Source organism: Somniosus microcephalus, chromosome 16 (genome assembly GCF_052327205.1).
Source record: "Somniosus microcephalus isolate GS21.2 chromosome 16, FLI_Smic_1.0, whole genome shotgun sequence".
In the NCBI taxonomy this organism is placed as follows: domain Eukaryota; kingdom Metazoa; phylum Chordata; class Chondrichthyes; order Squaliformes; family Somniosidae; genus Somniosus; species Somniosus microcephalus.
The window spans coordinates 18480173-18499991 of NC_141002.1; the positions used below are offsets into that span (position 1 = coordinate 18480173).

Here is a 19819-nt window from a genome sequence, read left to right on the forward strand (position 1 = left end):
TGTCCTCTCTCGGTGTTCACACACACACACTTTCCACCCGGAGTCACTGGGCACCAATCAGGAGTGGGGACTATCAATGATTTCCCCTCCCAGCCCAGGAGAGCTGAGATCGGGTCTAACACCCAACTACTGCCCCAACTGAACTCAGCTAACTCCGTACACACCAGGAATCGAAACTGGGATCTTCCTGGGCTGTGAGGCTCAGTGCTACACCACATGGGACCTTTACCCTCTGAACCAACAGAGGGGCGCAACGCATTTTTTAAAAGAGTCATGTGGTTCGAGCCTAAATCTGGGTGTGTAGCAGGATAAGGTTTAAGATTCACAAAGCTGGGGAGCCTCCGATGAACTTTTCCTTTCTTCTAAACTTCAGATGTGAATGAATGTCAAAGTGGAAGCCACGACTGTCACAGCTCGGCCTCCTGTTTCAACAGCCCCGGCTCTTTCCAATGTGTGTGTAGGGCTGGACACACTGGAGATGGAAGGACTTGTACAGGTAACTGGTACTGAAACTTCCCAGGGGGAAATCGTCCCCATTTCCGTCTTTATTCTTCAGATGCTTTTTTAACAGCCTTCTCAACATGTCCTGCCACCTTCAAAGACTTGTGTACGTACACCCCCAGGTCTCTCTGTTCCTGCACACCCATTAAATTTGTACCATTTTGTTTATGTTGCCTCTCCTCATTCTTCCTACCAAAATGACTCACTTCACACTTCTCTGCGTTAAATTTTATCTGCCATGTGTCTGCCCATTTCACCTGTCTATGTCCTCCTGAAGTCTGTTATTGTCCTCCTCGCTTTTTGCAGCATTTCCGAGTTTCATTTCATCTGCAAAGTTTGAAATGATGTCCTGTATATCCGAGTCCAGTCATTAATACATATCAAAAAGAGCAGTGCTCCCAAAACCCACCCCTGGGGGTCACCACTGTATACGTCCTTTCAGTCTGAAAAACAACCGTTCACCACTACTCTCCGCTTTCTGTCCCTTAACCAATTATGTATCCAGACAGTCACTGCCCCTTTAATCCCATGGGCTTCACTTTTGCTGACACGTCTATTATGTGGTACTTTATCAAACACTTTTTGAAAGTGCGTATACACAACATTAACCGCACTACCCTCATCAACCCTCTCCGTTACCTCATCAAAGAACGCAATCAAGTTATTCAAGCACAATTTCCCTGTAATAAATCCGTGCTGGCTTTCATTTATTCACCCATATTTTTCAACTGACAAATAACTCTGTCCCGGATTCATGTCTCCAGATGTTTCCCCACCACTGATGTTAGGCTAATTGGCCTGTCATTGACGGGTTTATCCCTCTCCCCTTTTTTAAATAGGCTTGTAACATTTGCAATCCTCCAGTTCTCTGGCACCACTCCCATATCTAAGGAGGTTTGGAAGACTGTGGCCAGAACCTCCACAATTGCTCACCTTACTTCCCTCAGTAACCTAGGATGCATTCCATCCAGACCGGGTGACGTTTCTACGTTGAGCGCTGCAAACCTTTTAAGTACCTACTCTTTATCTAATTTTATCCTCCTATCTAATTTCTCTACTTCCTCTTCCTTTAGTGTGACATTGGCAGCATCCTCTTCTTTAGTGAGGACAGATCCAAAGTACTCATTTAGTTCCTCAGCCATGCCCTCTGCCTCCATAAGAAGATCTCCTTTTTAGTCCCCAATCAGTTCCACTCTTCATTTGACTAACCTTTTACTATTGATATATTTATAAAAGATTTTTGGTTTCCCTTTTATGTTACCCGCTAATCTATTCTCATACAATCTCTTTGTCCCTCTTATTTCCATTTTTCATTTCTTCTCTATACTTTTTGTATTCAGTTTGTTTCTCTACTGACCTATGAGCCTGACATTTATTATAAGCTTCCTTTTTCTGCTTCATTTTAATCTCTATATCTCCAGTCATCCATGGAGCTCTAGCTTTGGATGCCTTCCTTTCCCGTCATGGGAATGTGTCTCGCCTGTACCCAAACTATCTCCTCTTTGAAGGCCATCCATTGCTCATTAACTGTTTTATCTGCCAATCTTTGACTCCAATCCACCTGAAATTTGCCCTCCTCCAGCTGAATATTTTCACCTTTGATTTTTCCTTGTCCTTTTCCATAACTACTCTAAACCTGATATTGTGATCACTGTTTCCCAGATGCTCTCCCACTGAAACAAGCTCCACTTTCCCCATTTCATTCCCCAGAACTAGATCCCGCACTGTTTCCTTCCTCGTTGGGTTGGATCCATAGTGATCAAGAAAGTCCTCGTACACATCTCAGGAATTCCTCCCACTCTTTGCCCTTTACACTGTTACTTTTCACAGATTTCACAGAAACCCCACAATGCAGATAGAGGCCATTTCGGCCCATCGAGCCTGCACTGACACATATCCCACCCGATCCCCGTAACCCCTACACCAACACATATCCCACCCTATCCCCATAACACCACATATTTAATCCCCCTAACACTAAGGGTCAATTTATCATAGCCAATCAACCTAACCCGCACATTTTTGGACTGTGGGAGGAAACCGGAGCACCCGGAGGAAACCCACGCAAACACGGGGAGAATGTGCAAACTCCACACAGACAGTCGCCCGAGGCCGGATTTGAACCCGGGTCCCTGGCGCTGTGAGGCAACAATGCTAACCACTATGCCACCGTGCTCCCCAGTCTACTAGCCCAGTCTATATTAGGATCATTGAAGTCGCCCATTCTCATTGCTCTAAAGTTGAAATCATAGAATAGAATCATAGAGTGACACAGCACTGAAGGAGGCCATTCGGCCCATCGTGCCTGTGCCTGATCTTTGGTAGACCTGTCCAATTAATCCCAGTCCCCGGCACTTTCCTGTAGCCCTGTATTTTTTTACCCTTCAAGTATTTATCCAATCCTCTTTTGATAGTTACTATTGAACCTGCTTCCACCATCCTTTCAGCCAGTGCACCAGATCACAACAACACTCTGTAACAAAATGTTTCCTCATGTCGCCTCTGGTTCTTTTGCCAATCACCTTAAATCTGTCTCCTCTGGTTACCGACCCTTCTGCCACTGGAAACAGTTTCTCTTTATTTACTCTATCAAAACCATTCATGATTTTGAACATCTCTATCTAATCTCCTCTTAACCTTCTCTACTCCAAGGTGAACAACTCCCAACTTCTCCAGTCTCTCCACATAACTGAAGTCTCTCATCCCTGGTACAATTCTAATAAATCTCCTCTCCACCCTCTCCAAGCCCTTGACATCCTTCTGAAAGTGTGAGGCCCAGAATTGAACACAATACTCCAGCTGGGGCCGAACAAGTGGTTCTTGCTTCTTTCTGCAAATTGCCTGAAAATTTGCTCCTCAATCTCCTTCCTGCTATTTGATGGCCGATGGTATACACCCAGCAGTGTAATAGCTCCTCTCTTCCTTACTTGTAACCAAATCGATTCTATCTTTGAACGCTCAAGTGCGATTTTTTCTAAAACGCACCCATTCATTTTGTGTCTGCAGTTAGTGACGTGTGTCTCAACAATCCGTGTGGACCCAATGCCTCCTGTACCCAGCAGGACGGAAGCTTCAGATGCTCCTGTGTGACTGGCTACACCTGGCATGGATCTGTCTGCACAGGTATGTGATGGGAATCAGTGAACCCGTTTGGTAATGAACTGAAGTTACTGATTCCAGATAGGGCTGGACCTTTTGTCAAGTTCCAAACCTGACCGGGGCAGGGCTGAGATCAGGGCGTCAGTTCTGAAGTTTGCTTTATTGATGTTGAAAGTTAATTTAAAACCTCAATGGGTAATGATAACTATTTCCATGTTCAAACAACTTGCAGACACTTCCTGTCAAGGCCAATGTTTCCAGGGCTACTTGGGTGAGGCATCGGAATGTGTCTGGCAACTCATGAACTCTACCTCAGTATGGGGTAAAAGGGAAAAAATTCAGGAGGGAAAAAGGATTAAAATGGAATTCAGTAAAATAAAGGTAAAATGACAACTTTTAGTTAATGTTTAGGTGAGTGGAAGTGTCACTCATATTCCCCTCATTATCCGTCCACTTTCACTCTCTAATTCCTATTTTTTTCCTATCCAGGACTAACACACAGATTTGGGTTGTTCAGTCTAATCTAAACCTGGTAAAAAATACCACTCGCACTAGATTGTAGCCTCTACTATTTCTTTTTGGTTAAATTTTCTCCCCTCCTCTTCTGGTGTCATGGAATCATTCAACACAGGAGGAGGCCATTCGGCCCATCATGCCTGTGCCAGCTCTTTGAAAGAGCTAACCAATTAATCCCACACTCCTGCTGTCTCCCCATAGCCCAGAGAATTTGTCCCTTTCAGGTATATATCTAAGTCTTTGACCCCTTGCTGGGGTACAGTTGCTCAGGCCCTCACCACACAATGGATCATTCTTCATGTGTTGCTGTAACAGTGAGTGTCCACAGGGGGACATCGCAACTGAGCCTGAATGCAGCATCACTCAATCCCCAGGCTTCAGAGATAGACAGGCCTCTGTGGGGGAGGGGAGGCTTCTTAAAGGCATGTCTAACATACATTGGCTGATTTAAGGATAAGAACATAAGAAATAGGAGCGGGAGTAGGCCATTTGGCCCTTCGAACCTGCTCCGCCATTCAATAAGATTGTGGCTGAAATTCTATCTCATTTCCACTTTCCTGAACTATCCCCATATCCCTTGATTCCCTTAATGTTCAAAAATCTATTGATCTCTGTCTTGAATATACTCAACGACTGAGCCTCCACAGCCCTCTGGAGTAGAGAATTCCAACGAGTCACCACCCTCTGAGTGAAGAAATTTCTCCTCATCTCAGTCCTAAATGGCCAACCCCTTATTCTGAGACTGTGACTCCTGGTTCTAGACTCCCCAGCCAGGGGAAACATCTCCCTGCATCTACCCTGTCAAGCGCTGTAAAAATGTTGTATGTTTCAATAAGATCACCTCTCATTCTTCTAAACTCTAGCGAATATAGGCCTAGTCTACGTAATCTGTCCTCATAGGACAATCCCCCCCATCCCAGGAACCAGCCCGATGAACCTTCGTTGCACTCCCTCTATGGCAAGTATGTCCTTCCTTAGGTAAGGAGACCAAAACTGTACACAATACTCCAGGTGTGGTCTCACCAGGGCCCTATATAATTGCAGTAAGACGTCTTTACTCTTATACTCAAATCCTCTTGTAATAAAGGACAACATACCATTTGTTTTCCTAATTGCTTGCTCTACCTGCATGTTAACTTTCAGTGATTCACGTACAAGGACACCCAGGTCACAATCTCTCAACATTTAAAAAATACTCTGCTTTTCTTTTTTTCCTACCAAAGTGGATAACTTCACACTTCTCCACATTATATTCCATTTGCCATGTTCTTGTCACTCACTTAGCCTGTCTATATCCCCTTGAAGCCTCTTTGCATCCTCCTCACAACTTACATTCCCACCCAGTTTTGTATCATCAGCAAACTTGGATATATTACATTTGGTCCCCTCATCCAAATCATTGATGTAGATTGTGAATAGCCGAGGCCCAAGCACTGATCCTTGCGGTGCCCCACTAGTTACAGCCTGCCAACCCAAAAATGACTTGTTTATTCCTACTCTCTGTTTTCTGTCCGTTAACCAATCCTCTATCCACGCTAATATATTACCTCCAATCCCATGAGCCCTAATTTTGTTTAATAACCTCTTCTGTGGCACCTTCTGAAAATCCAAATACACCACATCCACTGGTTCCCACTTATCTATTCTGCTAATTACAACCTCAAAAAATTCTAACAGATTTGTCAAACACGATTTCCCTTTCATAAATCCGTGTTGACTCTGCCCAATCCTATTTATTATTTTCTAAATGCCCTGTTACCACGTCCTTAATAATAGATTCTAGCATTTTCCCTACTATTGATGTCAGGCTGACTGATCTGTAGTTCCCCGTTTTCTCTCTCCTTTTCTTAAATAGTGGAGTTACATTTGCGTAAAATAAGGTAAGTTTTATCCAAAATACAAACAGAAAATGCTGGAGATACTCAGCAGGTCAGGCAGCATCTGTGAGAGAGAAACAGAGTTAATGTTTCAGGTCGATGAACTTTCGTCAGAACTGGAAAAAAGCAGGAAATGGAACAGATTTTTAAGCAAGTGTAGGGGCTGGGAAAGAGGGGAGGGGATGAAAGAACAAAAGGGAAGGTCTGTGATAGGATAGAAGGCAGGAGAGATTACGAGACATTAAGAGATATTCAAGGCAAAAGGAGACGGTAATGGGACAGGTTAAGAAACAAAGGATGGCTCGAGATGAAGTGTAAATTGCGCTGGCAGAATGAAAGACAGCTGCCATGTGGGAGAGAAGACTTTTATCCAGAGATTTTTATGCTTTTGTTATCGTTTCAATAAATTACTTCTACCGCTTTCTATTTTCACATGGCTCAGAAATAAAAATGACGGATGGAACCATTTAAAAATAAATAGAGCAACAATGTGATTGGCTGAAATTGCAGCCATTCAGGTTTGTGCTTTGGGGTCAGCTGTGGCTCAGTGGGTAGCACTCTCACCTCTAAGTCAGAAGGTCGTGGGTTCAAGCCCCGCTCCAGAGACTTGAGCACAAGACCTAGACTGGCACTCCAGTACAGTACTGAGGGAATGCTGTACTATTGGAGATGCCATCTTTCGGATGAGTCCTCTTGGGTAAAGGATCCCACGACACTATTTTGAAGAAGAACTGGGGAGTTTTCCCGGGTGTCCTGGCACATATTTATGCCTCTGTGGCGGATCGCCACCTAAACGGGCGCAATCCACTTTTCCGTCCGTGGACAATAAATCGGGCACCTTGCCTTTAAGAAGCATGCTGCCTTTAAGGCATGACAAAGGAGCGGGCGTCGCCCTCAGTGTGTACTCAAAAGCGCGGGTGTCGCCCTCAGTTGTTTTTCGGGTTTAGCAGAGAGAAGAGCTGGGGCAGCCATCTCTCAAGAGAATGTAATAAAAGCCATGTGTTCCTCAGATCGGTTCGGCCTCCATTCGTGTTCCGCGGCAGCCTCAACATTGGTGACCCCGACGCTCAGAACGTATTCCGAGCACTGCAATGGCGGACACGAACGCAGTTTCCGTGAAACTGCCGGAGTTTTGGGAAAACCAGCCCGAAGCCTGGTTCCTCCAAGCTGAGTCCCGATTCCGGCTGCGACACATCACCACAGATGGGACGAAGTATGACTACCTCGTCGCATCACTCGGTAGCTCCACAGTCACGAAGGTCTGGATAGCGCTGCAGAACTCACCAGAGGAGGGCAAGTATGCACATCTTAAGGCCGCGCTCCTTAAAAATTTACGACCTCGACATACCAGCGAAACTGCCGCCTCCTCGACCTTCCAGGCCTCGGTGACGCCTCACCGTCAGACCTCCTCTCCCACATGCTCTCACTCACCGACGAGAGCCCACACGGGTCCCTCTTCCGCACGCTGTTCATCCGCCAGCTACCTCCCAGCATCCGCCCAGCGATCGTGGCGTCCGGCCTCACGGACCTAGAAGCCCTGGCCGACGAGGCCGACAAGCTGCTGTCCGCTCACTCCAGCCGCGACGTCGCTCCGGACCTGGCAGCCACAGCCTGGGCGCGCCCCTCACCGGCCACCACGCGGCCACAAGGCCCAGCCACGGGGCCCACGGGGCCTTCGCGCCCCACAAACCCGGGCTACTGTTACTACCACGCACGGTTCGGCGCCAGGGCACAACGGTGCACACCTCCCTGCTCCTTCAAGTCTGCCCCCGTACCAGCCCCCGCGATGGCCGTGGGCCACGCGCGCTCCCTGCTGTACGTCACGGATGACAAAACCGGCCGCCGGTTCTTGTGCGACACTGGAGCTCAGCGCAGCATCATCCCGGCCTCCGCCCTCGACATCCAAAAGGGTGAACGAGGACAGGCTCTGGCTGCCGCTAACGGCTCGGACATCCGGACGTACGGCACCCGCACAGTCACCCTCGACCTCGCTGGTCGCTGCTACCGATGGGAGTTCATCACTGCCAAGGTACTCTCCCCTCTCATCGGCGCAGACTTCCTGTGCGCCCACGGCCTACTGGTAGACATCCCTCGACACCGCCTCGTGGACATGAACACCATGTCCCCCATCCTGGGCGCCATGGCCCCCCGTCAACCCGCCGACATGGCATCACAGTGCCACGCCCGGGCCACGGATGACTACTCGGCACTCCTGGCCGAATTCCCGGCCCTCATCAACCCGACCTTCTCCGCGGAGCTCGCCAAACACGGGGTGGAACACTTCATCCCCACCACAGGCCCCCCAGTGTACGCCCACGCCCGCAGGCTGGACCCGGCCAAACTGGAGATCGCGCGGGCCGAGTTTGCCACTATGGAACAGCTCGGCATCATCCGCCGCTCCAACAGTCCCTGGGCCTCCCCACTCCACATCGCCCCCAAACCAGGCGGGGGTTGGCGCCCCTGCGGGGATTACCGCCGCCTCAACGATGCCACCACCCCTGATCGGTACCCCGTGCCGCACATTCAGGACTTCTCGGCTAGACTGGCCGGCCGCTCAGTCTTTTCCAAAGTCGACCTGGTGCGCGGCTACCACCAAGTCCCCGTCCACCCCGCGGACGTCCCCAAGACGGCCGTAATCACCCCCTTCGGGCTTTTCGAGTTCCTGCGGATGCCCTTCGGCCTCAAAATTGCGGCCCAGGCATTCCAACGGCTCATGGACTCGGTCCTTCGGGACCTGAAGTTTCTGTTCGTCTACCTGGACGACATCCTGGTAGCCAGTTCCTCCAAGCAGGAACACCTCGAACACCTTCGCATCCTGTTCGGGCGCCTCAGCGACCACGGGCTCATCCTCAGCCCAGCCAAGTGCCAGTTCGGCCTGGACAAGATCGACTTCCTCGGCCACCACATCACCCATGCTGGGGCCATTCCCCTGCCCACCAAGGTGCAGGCCGTCCAGCAATTTCCCCGCCCCACCACCATCAAAGGACTCCAGGAGTTCCTCGGGATGGTGAATTTCTACAACCGCTTCATCCCCAAAGCGGCGTCCCTCATGAGGCCCCTGTATGAAGCCCTCCGGGGCAGGAGCGGCAAGATGGCGGTCGAATGGACGGCAGACGTATCAGCCGCCTTCAACTCCACCAAGACCGCGCTCGCCGACGCCACCCTGCTCGCGCACCCACGGCCCAATGCCAGAGTAGCGCTCACCACGGACGCCTCCGACCACGCGGTCGGCGCCGTGTACGAGCAGTGGGTCGACGGCGCCTGGCAACCACTTGCCTTCTTCAGCCGCCAACTACGCCCCCCGGAGGTCAAGTACAGCAGCTTCGACCGCGAGCTCCTCGCGCTGTACCTGGCGGTCCGCCATTTTCGGTTTTTGCTGGAGGGCCACCCCTTCACTGCGTTTGTCGACCACAAACCCCTGACATTCGCAATGGCAAAGACAACCGACCCCTGGTCCGCCAGGCAGCAGCGCCAGCTCGCGGCAGTGTCCGAGTTCACCACGGACATCCAACACGTCTCCGGCCAAGACAACGTGGTAGCCGACTGCCTCTCCCGCCCCGCCATCCACGCCGCACACCTGGCAGTCGACTATGCTCAACTCGCAGCAGACCAGCTCACGGGCCCTGATCTGCTCTCCGCACCTACCAACCTACCAGGGCTACGCCTGGCCGACGTCGCCTGCGGCCCGACCGCAGTCACGGTCAAGTGCGACATATCCCTACCTCAACCTCGGCCCGTCGTCCCAGTGTCCTGGCGCCGCCGGGTATTTGAGATTCTCCACAACCTCTCCCACCCCGGCGCCCGCGCATCCATCAAATTGGTAGCCAACCGCTTTGTCTGGCGCGGCCATCGCAAGGATGTGCGTACTTGGGCCAACTCCTGCCTAGCCTGCCAACGGGCCAAGGTGCAGCAACACACGAAAGCACCCCTCGAGGAGTTCACCGTCCCTTCACGTAAATTCGACCACATCCACGTGGACATCGTCGGGCCCCTGCCGCAGTCGCAAGGCCACACGCACTTGCTGACGATCGTCGACCGCACCACGCGCTGGCCCGAGGCAATTCCACTGACCTCTACCACCACCGCCGACATCGCCAGAGCCTTCGTCAGCACCTGGGTCGCACGGTTCGGCGTCCCCTCCGAAATGACGTCGGACAGAGGTCCGCAATTTACCTCTGAACTCTGGACCGCCATCGCACGCAATCTCGGGTTGACCATTCACCGCACCACAGCGTACCACCCCCAAGCCAACGGACTGTGTGAGCAGTTCCACAGATCCTTGAAGGCATCTCTTCGAGCCAGCCTCCAGGATGGCGCCTGGACCGACCGACTCCCGTGGGCCCTCCTCGGCCTGCGCTCCGCGGTTAAAGAAGACCTCCACGCATCGGCAGCAGAGCTCGTGTACGGCCAGCCGCTGCGCGTACCCGGCGAGTTCCTGCCCACCGCCACGACACCCTGGTCAGCCGACCAGCAACGCCACGACTTCGCCTCACCGGCGCTACAGTTCGCCCCGGTGCCCATTGCCCGGCACGGCGAATCCACCTCACACGTCCCGCTAAGCCTGCACCAGGCACGGTTCGTTTTTGTCCGGCACGATGCCCACCGCGGACCCCTTCAACCCCCGTACGACGGGCCCTACAAAGTGCTACAGGCTGGGGACAAATTTTTCGACCTACAAGTGGGCGACAGGACTGAAAAAGTGTCGGTTGACCGACTCAAGCCAGCACACTCGGAGCCCAGGTGAGCAGGTCCCAGTAGCTCGTCCACCGCCACGCGGCCGACCTGCCCTCAAGCCAGTACACCCGGCTGCTCCACGCCCGGCTGTTCCACATCCACCGGCATCCTACAAGAGTCGCTCCGGCCGGCCCATCAGACCACCGCACCGTCTCGTCCACACCTCCTAAGCGGATTCTGGGGGGAGCTGTGTGGCGGATCGCCACCTAAACGGGCGCAATCCACTTTTCCGTCCGTGGACAATAAATCGGGCACCTTGCCTTTAAGAAGCATGCTGCCTTTAAGGCATGACAAAGGAGCGGGCGTCGCCCTCAGTGTGTACTCAAAAGCGCGGGCGTCGCCCTCATTCTGTTTTCGGGTTTAGCAGAGAGAGGAGCTGAGGCAGCCATCTCTCAAGAGAATGTAATAAAAGCCATGTGTTCCTCAGATCGGTTCGGCCTCCATTCGTGTTCCGCGGCAGACTCAACACCTCAAACAATACTGCTAAAACATGATTTGGTCATTATCTCATTGCTGTTTGTGGGACCTTGCTGTGCAATGAATTCTGCCTTTCTTCTAAACTTCAGATGTGAATGAATGTCAAAGTGGAAGCCACGACTGTCACAGCTCGGCCTCCTGTTTCAACAGCCCCGGCTCTTTCCAATGTGTGTGTAGGGCTGGACACACTGGAGATGGAAGGACTTGTACAGGTAACTGACACTGAAACTTCCCACGGGTAACCTCCCCATTTCCATCTTTATTCTTCAGATGCTTTTTGAACAGCCTTCTCAACGTGTCCTGCCACCTTCAAAGACTTGTGTACACCCCCAGGTCTCTCTGTTCCTACACACCCATTAAAATTGTACCATTTAGTTCATAATGGCCCAGAAATTCAGGGTGTAAGCCCCCGACCTGCATTTACCTTGCGCGCCAGCCGTTGAGCTGTGGGCCCCCGTGGAATTCTGATCCGGGGCCTGGTCCAGCTGCTGGCACACAGTGCTTGCATATCCCGGGGCGCAGTTAGTTCGATGCATCCCCTGGGATCACGTGGGCCATGGGGAGCCAATCGGAGCAGGGAAATGCCCATTCATAAGATTGACAGGAAGACCTGTCAAAACTTATAAATACTACGGCCCCAAAACAGCACTAAGTCTTCAAATGAATTTTTAAAAAACATCACATTTTAAAATAAATTATAAATTACATGAAATAACTATTTTAAACAATAATTTAAATTTTTGAAAAAAATAATTTCATTTTCTAACGGGGCTAAAAATAAACTTACCTTGCTTTAAAGTATTTAAAAATAATAAACCTGTGGAAAAAATGTTTTAATTTTAATTAATTCACCACTTACCTTGTCAATTAGAGGGTGAGAAGGTTGGATCTCAAACAAGCGTGCTAAGCTTGAATAAAGGAGACTATGAAGGTTTGAGAGCGGAATTGAGTAGAGTGGATTGGGAAAATAGATTAAAGGGTAAGACGATACATGATCAATGGTGTACATTTAAGGAGTTATTTTACAACTTCCAAAAAATATATATTCCACTGAGAAGAAAAGGGTGTAAAAGAAAAGACAGCCATCCGTGGCTAAGTAAAGAAAATAAGGATAGTATTCGACTAAAAACAAGGGCATATAAGGTAGCCAAATCTAGTGGGAGGATAGAGGATTGGGAAAACTTTAAAAGACAGCAAAAAATAACAAAAAGATTGATTAAGAAAGGGAAGATAGATTATGAAAGTAAATTAGCAAAAAATATAAAAACAGATAGTAAGAGTTTTTATAGTTATATAAAAAGAAAAAGGGTGGCTAAAGTTAATGTTGGTCCCTTAGAGGATGGGACCGGGAAATTAATGGTGGGAAATGTGGAGATGGCAAAAACACTGAATAAATATTTTGTATCAGTCTTTACAGTAGAGGACACTAAGAATATCTCAACACTGGACAAACAGGGGGCTATGGGGGGGAGGAGCTAAACACGATCAAAATCACTAAGGAAGTGGTACTCGGTAAAATAATGGGACTCAAGGCGGATAAATCACCTGGACCTGATGGCTTACATCCTAGGGTCTTGAGGGAAGTGGCGGTAGGGATTGTGGATGCATTGGTAATAATTTTCCAAAACTCCCTGGACTCAGCAAAGGTCCCGGCAGACTGGAAAACTGCTAATGTAACACCCTTATTTAAAAAGGGCAGTAGACAGAAGGCTGGAAACTATAGACCGGTTAGCCTAACATCTGTGGTAGGTAAAATTTTGGAGTCCATTATTAAGGAGACAGTAACAGGACATTTGGATAATCATAATTTAATAGGACAAAGTCAGCATGGTTTTATGAAGGGGAAGTCACGTTTGACAAATTTGCTGGAGTTCTTTGAGGAAGTAACATTTTGGGTGGATAAAGGGGAACCAGTGGACGTAGTGTATTTAGACTTCCAAAAGGCATTTGACAAGGTGCCACACAAAAGATTATTGCTTAAGATAAAAAATCACAGGATTGGGGGTAATATTCTGGCATGGATAGAGGATTGGCTATCTAACAAGGTAGAGAGTTGGGATAAATGGTTCACTCTCAGACTGGCAATCAGTAACTAGTGGTGTTCCGCAGGGGTCAGTGCTGGGTCCCCAACTCTTTACAATCTATATTAACGATTTGGAGGAGGGTACCGAGTGTAACATATCAAAGTTTGCAGATGATACTAAGATGGGAGGGAAAGTAGTGAGTGAGGAGGACATAAAAAACCTGCAAGGGGACATAGACAGGCTAAGTAAATGGGCAGAGATTTGGCAGATGGAATACAATACTGGAAAGTGTGAGGTTATGCACTTTGGCAGGAAAAATCGTAGAGCAAGTTATTATCTTAATGGCAAGAAACTGGAAAGTACTGAAGTACAAAGGGATCTGGGGGTCCTGGTGCACGAAACTCAAAAGGTCAGTATGCAGGTGCAGCAAGTGATTAAGAAGGCCAATGGAATGTTGGCTTTCATTGCTCGGGGGATAGAATATAAAAATAGGGAGGTATTGCTTCAGTTGTACAAGGTATTGGTGAGACCGCACCTTGAATACTGCATACAGTTTTGGTGTCCATACTTAAGAAAAGACATACTTGCTCTCGAGTCAGTACAAAGAAGGTTCACTCGGTTAATCCCGGGGATGAGGGGATGGACATATGAGGAGAGGTTGAGTAGATTGGGACTCCACTCATTGGAGTTCAGAAGAATGAGAGGCAATCTTATTGAAACATATAAGATTGTGAAGGGGTTGGATCGGGTGGATGCGGGGAGGATGTTCCCGATGGGTGAAACTAGAACTAGGGGGCATAGTCTTAGAATAAGGGGCTGCTCTTTCAAAACTGAGATGAGGAGGAACTACTTCACTCAGAGGGTGGTAGGTCCATGGAATATGCTGCCCCAAAAAGCTGTAGAAGCTACATCATTACATAAATTTAAAACAGAAATAGACAGTTTCCGAGAAGTAAAGGGAATTAAGGGTTACGGGCAGCGGGCAGGAATTTGGACATGAGTCTAGGTTCGGATCGGTCATGGCCCTGTGGGTAGCGGAGCGGGCCCAGGGGCCGTGTAGCCTGATCCTGCTGCTATTTCGTGTGTCTAATTCTGTTAGATTCAGGAGATGGTTCTGTGATAGTAGATTGGCGGTTAGGATCAGATCAGCCATGATCTTATTGAATGGCGGAGCAGGCTCGAGGGGCCGATTGGCCTACTCCTGCTCCTATTTCTTATGTTCTTATGTTCTTATGTAAAAAGCAGTCCTTGCGCCTGCTTTTTACATGTGTAACTTCTGGAGACTTACCCTCCCAGGAAAACCTGTAAAAAAAAAACGAAGTTCGATGCACACGCGCAGCCTCTCTCACGCATGCGTTAGAACTCTGAACCCCGTCGTTCAGGGGAACGGAAGTGCCGGTTTCCCACGCATGCGCAGTGCATGCAGGAAACCGGCACTTCCATTGGGCCTACGGGTGAGTACCCCGTGCGTACTCACCCGTGGAGACCCGAATTTCTGGGCCATTGCCTCTCCTCATTCTTCCTACCAAAATGAATCTTTTCACACTTCTCTGCGTTAAATTTTATCTGCCATGTGTCTGCCCATTTCACCGGTCTACGTCCTCCTGAAGTCTGTTACTGTCCTCCTCGCTGTCTGCAGCAATTCCGCGTTTCGTTTCATCTGCAAAGTTTGAAATGATGTCCTGTATATCCGAGACCAGTCATTAATACATATCAAAAAGAGCAGTGCTCCCAAAACCCACCCCTGGGGGTCACCACTGTATACGTCCCTTCAGTCTGAAAAACAACTGCTCACCACTACTCTCTGCTTTCTGTCCCTTAACAAATTATGTATCCACACAGTCATTGCCCGATTAAACCCATGGGCTTCAGTTTTGCTGACACGTCTATTATGTGGTACTTTATCAAACACTTTTTGAAAGTTCATATACACTACATTAACCGCACTACCCTCATCAACCCTCTCCGTAACCTCATCAAAGAACTGAATCAAGTTACTCAAACACAATTTTCCTATAACAAATCCGTGCTGGCTTTCATTTATTCACCCATATTTTTCAATTGCCAAATAATTTTGTCCTGGATTCATGTTTCTAGATGATCCCCCACCACCGACGTTAGGCTAATTGGCCTATATTTGACGGGTTTATCCCTCTCCCCTTTTTTAAATAGGCTTGTAACATTTGCAATCCTCCAGTTCTCTGGCACCACTCCCATATCTAAGGAGGTTTGGAAGACTGTGGCCACAACCTCCACAATTGCTCACCTTACTTCCCTCAGTAACCTAGGATGCATTCCATCCAGACCGGGTGACGTTTCTACGTTGAGCGCTGCAAACCTTTTAAGTACCTACTCTTTATATAATTTTTTCTTCCTATTTAATTTCTCTACTTCCTCCTCCTTTAGTGTGACATTGGCAGCATCCTCTTCTTCAGTGAAGACAGATACAAAGTACTCATTTAGTTCCTCAGCCATGCCCTCTGCCTCCATAAGAAGATCTCCTTTTTGGTCCACAATCAGCTCCACTCTTCATTTGACTAACCTTTTCCTATTGATATGTTTATAAAAGATATTTGGGCTCCCTTTTATGTTACCCGCTAATCTATTCTCATACAATCTCTTTGTCCCTCTTATTTCCTTTTTTCAGTTCTTCTCTATACTTTTTGTATTCAGTTTGTTTCTCTACTGACCTATGAGCCTAACATTTATCATAAGCTTCCTTTTTCTGTTTCATTTTAATCTCTATATCTCCAGTCATCCATGGAGCTCTAGCTTTGGATGCCCTTCCTTTCCCGTCATGGGAATGTGTCTCGCCTGTACCCAAACTATCTCCTCTTTGAAGGCCATCCATTGCTCATTAACTGTTTTATCTGCCAATCTTTGACTCCAATCCACCTGAAATTTGCCCTCCTCCAGCTGAATATTTTCACCTTTGATTTTTCCTTGTCCTTTTCCATAACTACTCTAAGCCTGATATTGTGATCACTGTTTCCCAGATGCTCTCCCACTTGAAACATGCTTCACTTTCCCTATTTCATTCCCCAGAACTAGATCCCGCACTGTTTCCTTCCTCGTTGGGTTGGATCCATAGTGATCAAGAAAGTCATAGAGTCATAGAGTTTTACAGCACAGAAAGAGGCCCTTCGGCCCATCGTGTCTGCGCCGCCCATCCATCCCTGTCCAGTCTAATCCCATTTTCCAGCATTTGGTCCATAGCCTTGTATGCAATGGCATTTCAAGTGCTCATCCAAATGCTTCTTGAATGTTGTGAGGGTTCCTGCCTCCACCACCCTTTCAGGCATTGAGTTCCACATTCCAACCACCCTCTGGGTGAAAAAGTTCCTCCTCAAATCCCCTCTAAATCTCCTGCCCCTTACCCTGAATCTATGCCCCCTTGTTATTGACCCCCCCACTAAGGGGAAAAGTTCCTCTTTATCTACCCTATCTATGCCCCTCATTATTTTGTACACCTCAATCAGGTCCCCCCTCAGCCTTCTCTGCTCCAAGGAAAACAACTCCAGCCTGTCCAGCCTCTCTTCATAGCTGAGGCGCTCCATCCCAGGTAACATCCTGGTGAATCTTCTCTGCACCCTCTCCAAAGCAATCACATCCTTCCTATAGTGAGGCGACCAGAACTGCACACAGTACTCCAGCTGTGGCCTCACCAGCGTTTTGTACAGCTCCATCATAACCTCCCTGCTCTTATATTCTATGCCTCGGCTAATGAAGGCAAGTATCCCATATGCCTTTTTAACCACCTTATCTACCTGCTCCGCTGCCTTCAGGGATCTATGTACATGTACACCAAGGTCCCTCTGACCCTCTGTACTTCCTAGGGTCCTACCACTCATTGTGTATTCCCTTGCCTTATTTGTCCGTCCAAAATGCATCACCTCGCACTTTTCAGGGTTAAATTCCATTTGCCACTTTTCCGCCCATCTGACCAACCCGTTTATATCGTCCTGTAGCCGGAGGCTTTCCTCCTCGCAATTTACCACCCCACCAATTTTCGTGTCATCTGCGAACTTACTGATCATACCTTTTACATTTTCATCCAAATCATTTATGTAGATCACAAACAATAAGGGACCCAGCACCGATCCCTGAGGTACCCCACTTGACACAGGCTTCCAGTCACAAAAGCAACCTTCGACCATCACCCTCTGCCTCCTGCCACTCAGCCAGTTTAGGATCCAACGCGCCAAGGCACCCTGGATCCCATGGGCTCTTACCTTCTTGACCAGTCTCCTATGCGGGACTTTGTCAAAAGCTTTACTGAAGTCCATGTAAACCACATCCACAGCATTTCCCTCATCCACCCCACTAGTCACCCCCTCGAAAAATTCGATCAGATTTGTTAGACATGATTTACCCTTGACAAAGCCATGCTGACTATCCCCGATTAATCCTTGCCTCTCCAAGTGGAGATTAATTTTGTCCCTCAGAATTTTTTCCAATAATTTCCCCACCACAGATGTTAGACTCACTGGCCTGTAATTCCCTGGTTTATCCCTGCTACCCTTCTTGAATAATGGTACTACGTTAGCTGTTCTCCAGTCCTCTGGTACATCCCCTGTGGCCAGAGAGGTTCTGAAAATTAGTGTCAGAGCCCCTGCAATCTCCTCCCTTGCCTCCCACAGCAGCCTGGGATACATCTCGTCCGGGCCTGGGGATTTATCCACTTTTTGGCCCGCTAAAACCGCTAGCACCTCCTCCCTCTCGATGCTAATATGTTCAAGTATGTCACAGTCCCCTTGCCCGATTTCTATGTCTGCATCGTCTTTCTCCATAGTGAACACAGATGCAAAAAATTCATTTAAAACCCCGCCTACATCCTCTGGCTCTACACACAGATTGCCACTTTGGTCCCTAATGGGCCCTACCCTTTCCCTGGTTATCCTCTTGCCCGTAATAATGCCCTTAAGTCCTCGTACACATTTCAGGAATTTCTCCCCCTCTTTGCCCTTTACACTGTTACTAGCCCAGTCTATATTAGGATAATTGATGTTGCCCATTCTCACTGCTCTGAAGGTAAAATCACAGAATAGAATCATAGAGTGATACAGCACTGAAGGAGGCCATTCGGCCCATCGTGCCTGTGCCTGATCTTTGGTAGACCTGTCCAATTAATCCCAGACCCCGGCTCTTTCCTGTAGCCCTGTATTTTTTTTCCCTTCAAGTATTTATCCAAACCTCTTTTGATAGTTACTATTGAATCTGCTTCCACCATCCTTTCAGGCAGTGCATTCCAGATCACAACAACACTCTGTAACAAAATGTTTCCTCATGTCGCCTCTGGTTCTTTTGCCAATCACCTTAAATCTGGCTCCTCTGGTTACCGACTCTTCTGCCACTTGAAACTGTTTCTCTTTATTTACTCTATCAAAACCGAACAAGTGGTTCTTGCTTCTTTCTGCAAGTTGCCTGAAAATTTGCTCCTCTGTCTCCTTCCTGCTATTTGATGGCCGATGGTACACACCCAGCAATGTAATAGCTCCTCTCTTCCTTACTTCTAACCAAATCGATTCTATCTTTGAACGCTCAAGTGCGATTTGTTCTAAACTGCACCCATTCATTTTGTATCTGCAGTTACTGACATGTGTCTCAACAATCCGTGTGGACCCAATGCCTCCTGTACCCAGCAGGACAGAAGCTTCAGATGCTCCTGTGTGACTGGCTACACCTGGAATGGATCTGTCTGCACAGGTGTGTGATGGGAATCATTGAACCCGTTGGGCAATGAACTGAAGTTACTGCTTCCAGATAGGGCTGGACCTTTTGTCAAGTTCCAAACCAAAACCGGACTGGGCTGGGATCAGGGCGTCAGCTCTGGAGTTTGCTTTACTGATGGTGAAAATTTATTGAAAACCTTAACAACAACGGTGACATTCCTCGGGTTCAAACATTCAGACATGAAGAATTGCTACTTGGTGAAGGTTTGGGAGCCTATCTGTTGAACTGTATCTAGCATGGGAGGGGAAAAGGTGATTCAGAAAAAAAAAATGTGTAGGTGAGTGGAGGAGTCCCTCACATTTCCCTCATTATCAGTACACTTTCACTTAGTAATTGCCTTGAAATTTCTTTTTGTCTCTGAGTCTGGAATGGAGATTTGAATCGTTGAAGTGTCATCCTAACCTGCTGAATGAATTTGAAAAAAACTGGTACCTAGAGGCCAGGCAGCAGGTGCTACCAATGTCCCCTCCTTTTCACCAGCCTATTCACCCCCTGATGTCACTGACTCCTTGCTGGGGTACAGTTGCTCAGGCTTTGACCACACAAGTGATCATTCATTATCTGTTGTAGACAGTGAGTGTCCCCAGGGGGACATCACAACTGGGCCTGATCCTGTCCTCACTCGATGTTTACACACACGCACTTTCCACCCGGAGTCACTGGGCACCAATCAGGAGTGGGGACTATCAATGATTTTCGCTCCCAGCCCAAGAGAGCTGAGATCAGGTCTAACACCCAACTACTGCCCCAACTGAACTCGGCTAACTCCGTACAGAGCAGGAATCGAAACTGGGACCTTCCTGGGCTGTGAGGCTCAGTGCTACACCACATGGGACCTTTACCCTCTGAACCAACAGA

At 48.5% G+C, this 19819-nt stretch overlaps 1 protein-coding gene across 1 annotated transcript in view; it reads left to right on the forward strand.

The window, feature by feature from the left end:
• Positions 1–19819, forward strand: part of LOC147105997 (uncharacterized) — a 297066-nt gene that overhangs the window by 119032 nt on the left and 158215 nt on the right. Inside the window, exons 16-17 of the mRNA XM_086009782.1 lie at positions 3508–3624; positions 18818–18934. Coding sequence (XP_085865908.1) covers positions 3508–3624; positions 18818–18934 — 234 coding nt within the window. The remainder of the gene's footprint in view (positions 1–3507; positions 3625–18817; positions 18935–19819) is intronic.